Below are 13,021 nucleotides of genomic sequence, written 5' to 3'. Positions count from 1 at the left end.
CCTGTTACCACATATTCGAAAATCTATCTCCTTGAAATTAAAATAATTAAAGTGAAGTCAAGAGCAAAAAAGGCACCGTCCTCAAGTTTGGCAAATCCTAAAGCATTAGCAGAATGATGAAGTGTTTCAAAACTCTATTTCCATATCCTGAAACGTTGTGAGGTTCAGTAGAAAGAGCAATGCTCAGGTGGCTTTTCCAGGTTTGCCGTGAACGGGCTGTGCGACCTTTTAGAAGCTCAGCGAGCATTAAAAAAACGGAGCAGAGTCGTTGGTCTAGTAGGTCAGTCCGCCTTTCTCCTTACACACTGGAGAAAAATTCATAGCGACAAAGCATAGAGACAGCAATTTTTTTGATATAATCCCCAAAGGCCCCTTCATTTGGTTAATTTAATTTGACCTTAAACACAGAGAAAAATTGTTGCTCCTTGTCAGACTAATATTGTGACTTTAAAAGAGGGATGAGGAGTGTGAAGGCCATACAATGAATATCAACTCAGCTAAAGATAAGGGCCTACAGTAGAGAGCAGACAAGATGTAGGTGACAACTGCTTTTATGCATGTCTGGAAGGTGAGAAATAGATGTTTAAATTGGCTGCAGGAAGGAAGCCATGAACAGCCAAGAGAATGACCCACAGAGGACCTTTAGGTCAGCTGTGTTTATAAAGGGCTAAGCTACTTTTTTCTTTTGAAAATTTCAGAGGCCCCCAGGGAAACATGACACGGTTTCTGGGGTATAGCTCCCTATGTTCTTAAGTTTTGGGAGCATGCAGAGAAGGGTTCTTTGGCCTCAAAAATAACAAATGTAAAATTTCTTTTTCTAACAGGAGACTTAAATTTTCAACCTAGATTTTAAAGAAAGTTTGCAATGCACATCTCTTTAAAAATGAAACATGGTGACAGAGAATCAGTCACACTATAAGGCTGGATTCTTCAGGATGGATTGATGGGCGTACACCATCAGCAGAGCACTGCCAGCACTAGAAGTGAGAGAGGAGGCTTTCATCCCTTTGTTGAGTATCACTGAATGGGGTGGCATTATCACACCTAACATATAGCTGGTAAACTGGAGGTTTATTAAGGCAGAATTGACAATTGTCAAACAACTGATAAATGTGGAGTCGGGACCTCAATTGTGTCTGACAGTATATCCATATTCTTTTTTTTTTTTTCTTTTTGAAGTGAGAAGCGGGGAGGCAAGGAGACAGACTCCTGCCTGTGCCCGACCGGGATCCACACGGCATACCCACCAGGGGGCGATGTTCTGCCCATCTGAGTAGTTGCTCCGTTGCAACCAGAGCCATTCTAGCGCCTGAAGTGGAGGTCATGGAGTTGTCCTCAGTGCCCGGGCCAATGTTGCTCCAATGGAGCATTGGCTGCAGGAGAGGAAGAGAGAGACAGAGAGGAAGGAGAGGGGGAAGGGTGGAGAAGCAGATGGGTACCTTTCCTGTGTGCCCTGGCCAGGATTCAAACCCAGGATTTCCACACACTGGGCTGAGCCAACCGGCCAGGGACTTTATATACATATTCTTCACCACCCCTCAAGTTTTGAGGTGCAGAAGGCTTGAACTTTATTACTTCATGATGTTTCTACCTTCTGTCTGTACTGCGTACCCCAAATGGCTGTGTTAATTCTTTTGAAGTGAGGAGCATCATGACACAAAATGTGATCACACTGCTCACAAGTAAAGCCCCCAGACAGGGAAGGCAGGGCTGGGGATAAGCCAGGAAAGAAAGGTCATGATCTTTAAAACAAACGAGTCCAACCAGACCACTGCGATGCCACCGTGGATTAGAATGCAGCATTTTTATTGTAAAAGTCCACATATTAGGCAATTCCCCTTGCAAAAAAGTTTTCAAATACATAGACAAGGAGCAGCTGATCATTAAGAATTAGATTATATATTATATATATTGATATTGCCAATACTATGCACACATTGGAAAGCTAGTTTTTTATTTTTTATTTTTTTTTTAGTATCCCCATTATGGAATACATTTCAAAGTGACAATGATAGTATGTTTTTCACCATTGAAAATTTGCCAACAACTCTCCCAAAAGTCAACATTTAATATGTTAACAATTCAAAACAAGAAAATAATTTATCCTATTTACATGGGTTTGAGGTTATGTACTAGAGCACTGATATATTAAAGGTTTGCAAAAATCGGCAGCTAAATGTGTTTCAAGATTTATCCAGATGCCTTCTTGATGACCTTACATGGATTTCTATGAACAAAGTCACTGTCCCTCCTTTTCTACTTTATTTTTTTTAGGGTATCTCTAAAGTCTCACTAGCTGCGACTGAGTTCTGACTTAGAGTAACGATTGCCATAAAGAAGTACTGACAAAAGGTGCTAATTTAGAAAGAAAATAAGGATTCAGGATGAGAACACGAACACGGAGCTCTACTCCTGATGTTTCACCATCTGGGACAATCACTTCATGTGATCACAGTCTAGCTGAATGAGGCCACAGCATAGGCTCAAACTTCTTGTAAGTCATTCACTTGTTATTTCATATCTCAAATTTAATCTTCAGGGCATTAAATTTTTTTTTTCTCACAGAGTATAGAATACTATACTCTGAACACTAACTAGTCAGATGTGAATCTTGCTTATGCTTGTCATGTGTCCGCTAGCACAGTTGTGAATAGATCAAGGCTGACTCATCCCCAAGCATGGAAAAATAGTACACAATCTTTCATTCTTCCCTAGTAGACTCATTTTTGTATACAAATGTAGGGCGTGAATACTGTTTTAAAGCAGTATGGGCATTGACAAAAAAAGACATTTTCAAGCGTGAATACGAATAGCTAGAGTTCTTGGATCCTTTTGTTTATCTCTATGAGATCAAATATCACTGGACAAGGCTGATGTGAAAAGATGAGTCACTGGATTCAGACCAGCACAGAGAGAGTCACTGGAAGCACATGGGGCCAGTTCACTCCCAACACAGTAATTGTTGAGCACCAACCGAATGCCATGTACTATGCAAGGTGCTGATGACTCAAAGAGACAATGATAAAGATGTTGCCCACAAGGCACTCACGATCACTAGAAGCAGATCTTGAGATGGAGAATAAGTTCTGTTAAGATCTATAGTCCTAAAAGGAAGAAAAAAATAGCAGCAAGCACATACAATCTCTTTATATTCTATGAAATTGGGCATATTTTGAGGTGGCAAATATCGAATAGTTGATCTATATTTTATTTAGAGTGTTTTAATATGTTATACAAGGAAAAATATAAGCTGTTTCGATCTTCATGCATGAGGGAAAAGATAGTGAAAATTTTCCCTTTAATTCCAATCCCAAATCCTTATAATTATATTCATGATTCTTTTATAGCCCAAAGACACAACGAATAAAAGACAATACTTTATGATGTTAACTTTAACCCATGTATTTTGGCTCTAAAGAGATGCATGCATTAAACTTGAAGCATTCTATGTTCTTGAAATATTTACATCACTGTACATGTGATATGGAGGAAATTTTCTTGCTATCTTGGGATAGAGATATAATAGATTTCTTGTCTAGGTTCTTATATTTAAAATGAGTTGTGATTTTTCTTAAATGAGGGACTGTTCTCTTGGGATCAAATTTAACACAACTTGACCCCAAACGAACTTAGGGTACAGTTTGGGATGATTTGCATCTAATTTAATTTTGAATTGAATAAGGACACCACCACTGGTAAATAATCACTGCTTTTACTCTTTCAGTTCTGTAGCTGGAAATATTTTGTTTGGCTTCAATGTTCTCGCTCTAATTTCACTTTGCCCTGCAGGTTTTGTGACACAGAAACATTATAGTTTAAATTACATTTAACCAAAGGAGAGTTGGGCGCTGACGATATGACATGAATACAATTTACCAGGTTAGAACAGAGAGACAAAAATCAAGTCATTATAAACCACACAGAGGATAATTTAAGTGGATCTAGAAAGGACATCTTTCCGTGAGATTTAGTGCATAAGACCCATGTCAATAACACCCATACCTCTTCACAGGTAAAGGTAAGAGACCCAGTAAACCAGATTGAACAAGCAGAAGGCGGTGGGGAAGAAGATCCTGGCGTATGAGTCCATTTTGGCGATACGGATATGTATCCTCCCGTGCCGCCACGCTCCCGTTCGGCAGTCTTCAAAACAGCAGAAAAAGCTGGCGCAGTCCTTGCCGTCCAGGCACTCATACCCGTATTCTTCATCCCTCTCTTGAAGGTGCGTGGCATTGTTCATTTGAATGGTTGCTGATCTTGGGCGAATATCAATAGTAGGGGCCTGAGACAGGGGGTGGGGACAAAGGGGATCAGAGTTCGTTACACTTGATCCATCCTAGGCCATTTCTCCAACAATGTTACCAATGTGAAGGATGAATCTGAAAAATGAGTACTTGGGAAATTGCTATGACATTGTGATCTACAATGGTAAAATTGAGCTTAGAAAAGATAGCACACTTGCAGATTTCAGATGTTGAGCTTAAGCAGTGCAGCTGAAAATAATACCATCAAGCTAATAGCTAGAGCAAGAAGATTAAATGCCAAAAGAACTCAAAGTTCAAAGATTTAAATCAAACAACTACATGGAATCTTACCCTAGTAAGTATTAGATGTGCGGTTGGTTACATAAAGGCAGTTAATGGTTTTTACATGTGAGTACAGCAGAGAAATAAAAATGCATCAATTTTCAAATCAAGTTTTGTGTCATGCTTACCTAAAGGCATATAGTAAACCCCATTATACTGAGCAAATGTATTAAATGCTTTTTAATATAAAATGGTGAAGTATATATAAATATAGAAGTACCTTGAGTTTATATCACAATGGTATGGCTTATGTTTTAAAGGAATATATAATACTTGGTGTAACATTCACCCTCTAGAAGCTAAAGTTTACCTGTTTGAGAGTAAAAGTTCAGAAAAAAAAATTTTACTGCCTGTCAAACATTACTTAGCGTTGGAAGAAGAAACTATTGTCGATGAACTGAATGCTAATCTGATTTCTGCTTCAGGACAAATGATCAAATTGCTATAAGACTCAGGAGTCTATTTGTTAATTTGGATGAGTTAGTTTTAGGATAATATAAATATAAAAGCCAGTGTCTCTAAAACAGCTGTCAGCACTCAACTGGGAACAGACATTTTGTAATACTGCATGACAAAGCAGAAGGCCCTTGGATTACCACAGAAGGCAAGGAAAGATGGGTTCTGTAACAAAAGTATCTTAAAGAGGGTATTATTTTCACAGAACTGACAGTCAAGTTCAGACCATTGGCGATTATGAAATTTACGTATTGAAAAACGATTCTGCTTTGCATTAAGATTTACAGAGTTAAAATTTAAGGACATATGGGTTGAGCGTGGTGTGTGGTGGATCCAGGTAGTGAAATTGAATTTCATTTTCATCTGAGAGGGTAAGTTTTGGCTTTGATGTTTAAAGAGTCCCTCTTTGCTAATGACATCTCATAGTGCTTACAGCTTTTTAGCTTCATGTAAGGTAAAAAAAAAAAAAAAAAAAGCAAAACCTCTGTGAATTAGTGTAGGCTTGCTGAACCAACTCTAGAAATCTATAGAATTTTCTCATCTTAAATGTGTCATCTTTAGTAGAATGCCTAAATGTCTACTCATAAAAACAAAACAAAACACCATGTAAGCGTTAATACTTAAATTCAGCAGTTGCATGCAGTGAATTTCCATTCCAAAAACATTATACCTTGAAGGAAAACATCCGAAGAAGCTTTGGGTTTGTAGACAGAAAAGAGAATTGCATTGTTTTTAATTAAAAGAAGGAAAAAAAGAAAAGGAAAAAAAAGAGACAAAATAAGATAAATTAAAAATGCATTTTGAAACCATAGTAAGTGAAATGAACTAAAATTATAAACACGGAAGGACAATTCTGAACATGGAACAGAGTATACACCAGGGGGTGGAGAAGGGAATTTGGTGATTAGTTGTGAAATCTCCAGTAAATTAACCCACTGCAAAAGCCAGTGTTCTTCATTCATGAGACTCTTTCTATTATCTTATTTTCTAATTATCATGAAGAAGGTCTTAATGGGTGAATCTTGGCCTAATAAAGCAAAGGACATATTAAATGGGAAAATGAAAATTCAGTCTCTCATTCACACCTGAGGATCTTGCATTTTCTGATACATCCTCTAATTGACTGAAAAGGGGGCAGTGCATGAAATTCTCAGGTAACTTTTCTCTCCTAGTTTCTTTAATCCCTTTTCTCTTCAGCCTTCTGCTCTCCTGTCATCTTCCCGACCCTGTATGGAGGTATTCCTGTGTTTCTATTTGTGCACCCAAGTGCTCTCTGCAGGGACCTAGCTGCTGCAGAGGGCCCGAGGGCTCCGCAGACTCGTTTGAAAGCCAGTCCTCTCGGATCCTTGTTACTGTTGGCAGGTAACAAGGCTGAGAATCAACAGGCCCATCTTCTCAGGGGGAAACAAAACGGAAAACGAGGGAGAGGGAGGAAACCAAAAACCCCACGCGACAAGGAAACTGAAATAAGGACAGAGCAACTGCAAAGGCAAGGAGAGCAGACAGACCAGGAAGGGGAGGACTGCGTGAAGCGTGTCAATATTTGGAAAATGAAAGAGCAGCATTTATTGTCTTAGTAATCATCAAGACTAGTAATGCTTCTTTCTTTACCTGTTATAAATTCTCATATTCAAACAAAGATGCACCATTTAGAGCAGGGGTCCCCAAACTACGGCCCACGGGCCACATGTGGCCCCCTGAGGCCATTTATCCGGCCCCCGCCACACTTCCAGAAGGGGCACCTCTTTCATTGGTGGTCAGTGAGAGGAGCATAGTTTCCATTGAAATACTGGCCAGTTTGTTGATTTAAATTTACTTGTTCTTTATTTTAAATATTGTATTTGTTCCCATTTTGTGTTTTTACTTTAAAATAAGATATGTGCAGTATGCATAGGGATTTGTTCATAGTTTTTTTTTATAGTCCGGCCCTCCAACGGTCTGAGGGACAGTGAACTGGCCCCCTGTGTAAAAAGTTTGGGGACCCCTGATTTAGAGAATTTTACTGCTGTTCTTGGAGCTGCATCAGGATACAACTTAGACTCAGCTAGATCTCCTCGTTGTCATTCAGCCCCGCCCCCAACGTCCATGGATCAGACAGCTAGCCACTATCATAGCCCTCATGGCCCCCGGAGCGGAAGACCAGGAACGGCTATAAATTGGGTGAATTCCTTCATCAATGTCTTGGAAGTTAATGGACCTTTACTCCTGCGGGGCTTCCTATGAGCCAGACATTGTGTTTACGTGGTAAATGGGTAGCTACGTGCTCTCTTCAGCATTAATAATAAAAGACAATGGCTTTAGGCACTCAAATTTGTGCTTCATCATCTCTATTGAAAGTTTGGTGGAAAAGCGAAGTCGTTCTCCCTGTTCCCAAATCACTGAAATCAATCCAGGTTGGTGATACCTGTATAAATCATCAGCACTAATCAGCATCAACTATGTAATAATGATAAGAACATTCTTGTCTAAGGTACTATGTAATGCTTTTTACCCCTATTTCCATGTCTCTCCCAGCAGCCCCATAAGATATATTTTTTTATAATATTCATTTTATATATGAGGAAAAAAAGACATGGGGAGGCTAAATATCTTGCCCGAATAATAGATGAGATATTTCTTTTAAAACAAAAGATACATTGAATATGAAACCAATAGTCCACTGGTGGCAACACACACACACACACACACACACACACGCACAGACATATTAAATTATTTGCAGAACTATGGTGATCCTTGATATTTCAAGAATCTTGTGACTTCCTAGTAGAAAGCTTTGGATAAAAACATTTAAATTCAAAACACTAATAATTTAAAAATATTATAGTAAAGATCAGAGAAGTGAAAATCAATGAAACCTAGAATAATAGCACCTAGAAAATAAATGGATTTCTTAGCAATGGTTATACTCCCCATGAAATAAAGAGAGCAAGATTCTGCCTTAAGAAATAGGTCTCTGTACACAAATGACCATAATGAATCCTTATGTCCTAGTCAACATCACTCATTCAGTTTCCATCTTGGAGCCCACGGTGTTGAGGCTTACCATGCAAGTCGGCTAAGCAAGACAAAACCACAACAAAACCAAATGCTCTTTCTGCTTAAAAATTTTAGTGGTCCCAGTGGGACACGATACCTACAGGGTTTTTCTTCTTTTTGTCTTTGTCCTTGCTGGGTTTCCGGTTGCTGACAAAATAGTGCAGGGTGCCATATTCCACCAAAGCCGAGAAGACAAATATGAAGCAGACGGATACAAAGAGATCCATTGCTGTGACATAGGAGACCTTGGGGAGTGACTTCCGGGCAATGGTGCTGAGGGTTGTCATTGTCAGGACGGTCGTGATACCTGAAGAGAGGCACGGCAAGAAAGGTCAGCTGACCACATCCTCAAGGATGTGGGTGACTTAGTCACTTCTGAAGCTAAACTGGCTTTGTGACTTCTGATAAGCAACTTCGGCAACGGAAAAGGAAGGATCATTGGAATCAATCCCTGTGCCCACAAATTATTATTATTGCCTTAAATGGCATTTAGCCTTGCAGCATTTCTGCTTCCTTAGCTCTAATTTTTAAAAATCATTGTAACAACTTCTACACGCTGGAGTTGTAAAGAGTGGAAAAGGCCTGGGGACCATATTGAACACAGCTGACTCGCAGTCAGTGATTAGCAAACAGGACATGCACCTGCTGTTTGCTCTGGGATCTCTCCCTTCTTCCCCATTGCTCAGCTCACTCACCTTGATCCCTTTTCCTACCATGTCTGTCAATGAGCCCGCATTTAATGAGTGGCTCCAATGGAAACCGGAGTGGCTATTAGAGGGCTTTTAACCAGCAGAAGTTGACTTCAAAAGAAGTGGATTTGAAAACTTCTTGAAATATTTGTGAGATGGATAAATTAGAATGTACCAGTCCATGGTTCCATATATTCATTAGTGCACATACCTTACTGAAACAATCATTGAGCCACCAGCTACATGCTAGGCACAATACTGGGAATAAAAAAGATATTTATGTGCTGGTGTGAAAGACCAACATAGCATGTCACACAACACATTTCACTCACAGTGACAATTAGTCATCCTCAAGTAATAGGCTCAACATATTTTGGGTTTGTTTCAGCATGTAGCATTGTGCACTATAATTGTTGAATAGGACTTATGACATAAAGTAACACATATTACAGGAAAAATAAAAATAACTTTATTTTGAAACAGATGAGAAACTAAATTAAGTTTGGAAGAGGACAACTATGCAAATGATACCTTTAAAGAAAAAAATTTTTTTTCCCAGTAATCACTTCTGCCCACTGGTTTAGTAGCCTGGCACAGATCATTTTGTCAGAAAATGATGGTAGTTGGTAACACTTCTAAAGTCTTATTATGGTTTATGCTCTTTGTGTGGAATACTTTGTTTAAACTAATAGAACCGCACAAGTTAGGTAAAGGAAATGACATGCGTTTTGCATGGGAAGAAACTGTGATTTATAAGAATTAAAGGGCATTCACAAGGCCGTGCTGTAATTGCAGGTTGAAATTCAGATTTGTACTGCAAAACCCCAGCTCTTATCTATTGCAGGATACTGCATCTCTAGAACATTCTAAGCAAATGACGTGGTTCTAACTTTCATATAGCTGATGAAAGGGATTATATTTAATTATTTAGCTTTCATTAGCTTTATTATTAAGTCTTTAGGGCATTTTATATAGTATGAACATTTTATTCACGGTCCTAGACTCCAATGTCCTTGTGAGTCTATGGCTTTGTTATAATCTCTGCACACCTTCTTCTGTATGTGAGAAAAATGATATGAAAATCTGAGACACCATTATATTTATCACCATTGTACAGCAGATTGAGCAAACTGTAAATAATCTTAAAAGTGGGGCGATGGGGTTTCCGAAATGTCACAGGTGATTGTGTTTTCCTAAAAACCATCTCTTTAGTGACTCTACTGTAAGTAGCCAATGAATATGCTTGTATGTCTTTAAATATCATCATAATTATACACATTGGAACTAATCAGTAGCCAGAGATGTACTGGTAGAGGTGTAACAAATGACTCTAGAAAAGAAATGAATGGCATAGTTATTAGAGTTTGCCTTTTTCTGTGGCAGTAATACTTTCTCCTTGGCTGATGGCCAGCTGCCAACATGGCATCCTTGGACACACCATTGGGAAAGGATGGGTGATCAACTCTCATGAGCTGATGTGTGTAGCTCCAGAATATAGAACTACCCAGAGACCAAAACAAAAAATCTATTGAAATAAGAAGGTTCTTTTTTTCTAGTTAACTAACATTTATTATGATAATTTACTAAAACAAAAGCCTATTAAGGTTATTAAAGAAAACAGAATGAGGAAACTTTAAACACTTTTTTCTTTTTAATACACTAGTTTTCTTTAAAATGAAACAAAATAGCCTTTCCATGTAATTGCTGACTGAATTAAAAGCATATCAACTTAGAAAGAGGACTACAGATTGCTTGCATTGGGTACTTGCCTTGGGTAAGGACTACAATACAACGTACGGAATGTATCTCACCTAATGACGTTCTGGCCGGAACAGCATCCTTATTGATCCAGAAAGACACCCAGGAGAGGACAACAATGAGTGTGCAGGGGATGTAGGTCTGGATGGTGAAGTATCCCATTCTTCTGCTCAGGTCAAAGTAGACAGACATGACCACGTAATCTCCTGGAACAGAACAAAGGCAGCACCGTGCCAACCCTGATCAAAATCTAGACAGCATTAGGAGAAAAAGCATTTGTTCAGTTCTCACACATTGAAACGTAGGGTTCTAGACAAGGGTATGTTGAAAGCCATCTTCTACCTACTTGGGTTCAATTAAAAAATAAAAACAAAAACAAAAAGCAAAATCCAAATGAAACTGAAAGCTGATTCTTTTAGAAGCAATATGACTATAAGATGGAAGGAAACATTTTTTTTTTAGCATATTGATCATATTTTCTTCTCTCAAGTGATTTTTGGTGATGCCTTTTCTGCCTACCTGATGCACACAATGTACATTTTACTCTTTTGGTTTGGTGGGGGGGGGGGGGAACAGTGTTTTTACATTGTGCCTCTCTTGTCTAAAATGAAGCCAAAGATTTGAAACAATTTCCTCCTGTTTTCAGGATCCATCTGCATCTGCGTACAAACCAGAGAGTATTGTGCTGGTGATTCACACTAGTGAATGACTAGTTGGTTTATGTTGTAATGGCGTTCCTATACTGAGACATTTTTCTCATGTTTTCATTGACACATATGGTTTTTCTTCACCACAGTCACTTCAATTTGTAATTTCTCATTTATGTGTGTGTTTATTTTTGTAATGTCTGTCTCCCCTGTCAGAGTATATCTGCGTGAGTCCACAAACTGCCTGTTTTAGCCCATCATTGCACTAGTAGTAATTAGCATCCTGCTTGATTCTAAATAGGCATTTCATAACATTTGTTGAATAAATGATCCAGTGAGTGAATACACTCATAAATTTAAACATAAAGAAAAAAAATAAGAATTCAAGAGGCTGTATTTTGAAACATTTGGGTTTTTTAAAAAAGGGAGTTTATGTAAATAATCCAGGGTAGAGCAATGAAGGGACCAAGGAATAGCCATATATTTATAGCTCTGCATGGCAACAATTTAATATGACACAATTTGAGGTCTCTGATCGTTGACAGCGAAGATCCATGCATTGCTTTCAGAATTGCATGTCCTTCATTTTGTTATGGTTCCAAGTGAGATTTGGGGAATTTTAATTTTTGAATTTAGAAAATGTACTATGGTGACAACTCCCAGTGATTATATATTTATACTTCTGTGTTCTTTATACTCTTAGAGAACATCAGTTTCAAAGACCATGTCTGCTCTCGCAACGGGAGGTGAATGCATGAGAGACCAGTTTTCAAATATTGCTTCTTTTCTTTTTCTTTACTAAATTGTAATCTGTTCTAAAATGCGCGGAGAATGGACTCTAAATCGTACGCTTCATTTGAATGATTTGGCTCTCTGCCCGTGTTTCTGTGCTTGCGTGGCTGCTTTAGACCTGGCTTGAAAACAGCGTACTTCAGAAGCATCATGCAGGGAAGACTGACTTAGCAGGGTGAGATATTTTGATTCAGTCCAGTCCTTCTGCCCGCTCTCAAGCTTTACTCTGCACCCTTCCAGGCTGCGGAGACAGAAAACCCTCCCTGGCTCCTCTTCAAGGAAGTAAAGACTTTCCCAAAAAATGTTCCCTAAGGGTGTTTCTGAGTAACTTTTATCACTGCCCTTTGGTAGGTTAATGTACTAATTCTTGTCTGAGTTGGTCTTGGAGAAGGCTGTGACAATGGATTGGACACTGGGGAATGTGGCTCCCATTGCAACATCAGTTCCCTCTCAGAGATCAATAAGCAACAGTTATTTAATGTTTATCTCTCAAAACTTGAAGGTACGAATTTCTTATTGATGTTAACTAGATATTGTTTAGTTCCCTGAGGTTATGTTTCTCTGTGTTGATTTATCTGGACTTAAACTCTTTAACGTCAAAGCAATTTATAAATTAGTTAGGCCTCTGCTTTTGTTTTAATTTAGAATATAATATACATAGGCTGTGATTGAGGATTAAAGACATTTAATTTGAGGTCGTCCCTACTAAACGCGTTTTTATTTCCTGTTTCTCTGATTTGAATTACCAGAGGCAAATGCAAGCTAGAAGAACACAGAGAGGTTTTCTTTTAAAATGATAATATTCAAGGGTTACTTTTTCTCCGTTTTCCAAGTCCTTGAGAGCTTTCTGCCTATTTTAAATGTACTACATGACACTTTACAAATTATAATATTTCCATAAATCTGGACAATTTTAGTAACTTCCTCTTACTCCTTATCATGGAAATGAATGAGAATCTATACTTTGGCATTAATGATCTGACTCTCTTAAAGGTGAACTTTAATTTTGCCTCAAGTTAACAAGATAATTATCTTGATTCAATTCTCTTCATCC

The 13,021-nt window shown here is 38.4% G+C and overlaps 1 protein-coding gene across 2 annotated transcripts in view; it reads right to left on the bottom strand.

Annotated features, from left to right (window-relative positions):
- Nucleotides 1-2,676: 2,676 nt before the first annotated feature.
- The window catches only part of GABRG2 (gamma-aminobutyric acid type A receptor subunit gamma2), a 79,448-nt gene continuing 69,103 nt past the window's right edge, over nt 2,677-13,021 (bottom strand). Inside the window, exons 7-10 of one of the 2 annotated variants that reach the window (XM_066273202.1) lie at nt 10,582-10,734; nt 8,183-8,388; nt 5,713-5,736; nt 2,677-4,282 (exon numbers count right to left, since the gene is read on the bottom strand). In XM_066273202.1, the coding sequence (XP_066129299.1) occupies nt 4,007-4,282; nt 5,713-5,736; nt 8,183-8,388; nt 10,582-10,734 (659 nt within the window). In that variant the 3' untranslated portion in view covers nt 2,677-4,006. The remainder of the gene's footprint in view (nt 4,283-5,712; nt 5,737-8,182; nt 8,389-10,581; nt 10,735-13,021) is intronic. The other variant, XM_066273203.1, reaches the window with a different exon arrangement.

The sequence above is a fragment of the Saccopteryx bilineata genome, chromosome 4 (assembly GCF_036850765.1).
Source record: "Saccopteryx bilineata isolate mSacBil1 chromosome 4, mSacBil1_pri_phased_curated, whole genome shotgun sequence".
Classification (NCBI taxonomy): domain Eukaryota; kingdom Metazoa; phylum Chordata; class Mammalia; order Chiroptera; family Emballonuridae; genus Saccopteryx; species Saccopteryx bilineata.
This window is presented reverse-complemented; position numbering and strand designations above follow the sequence as displayed.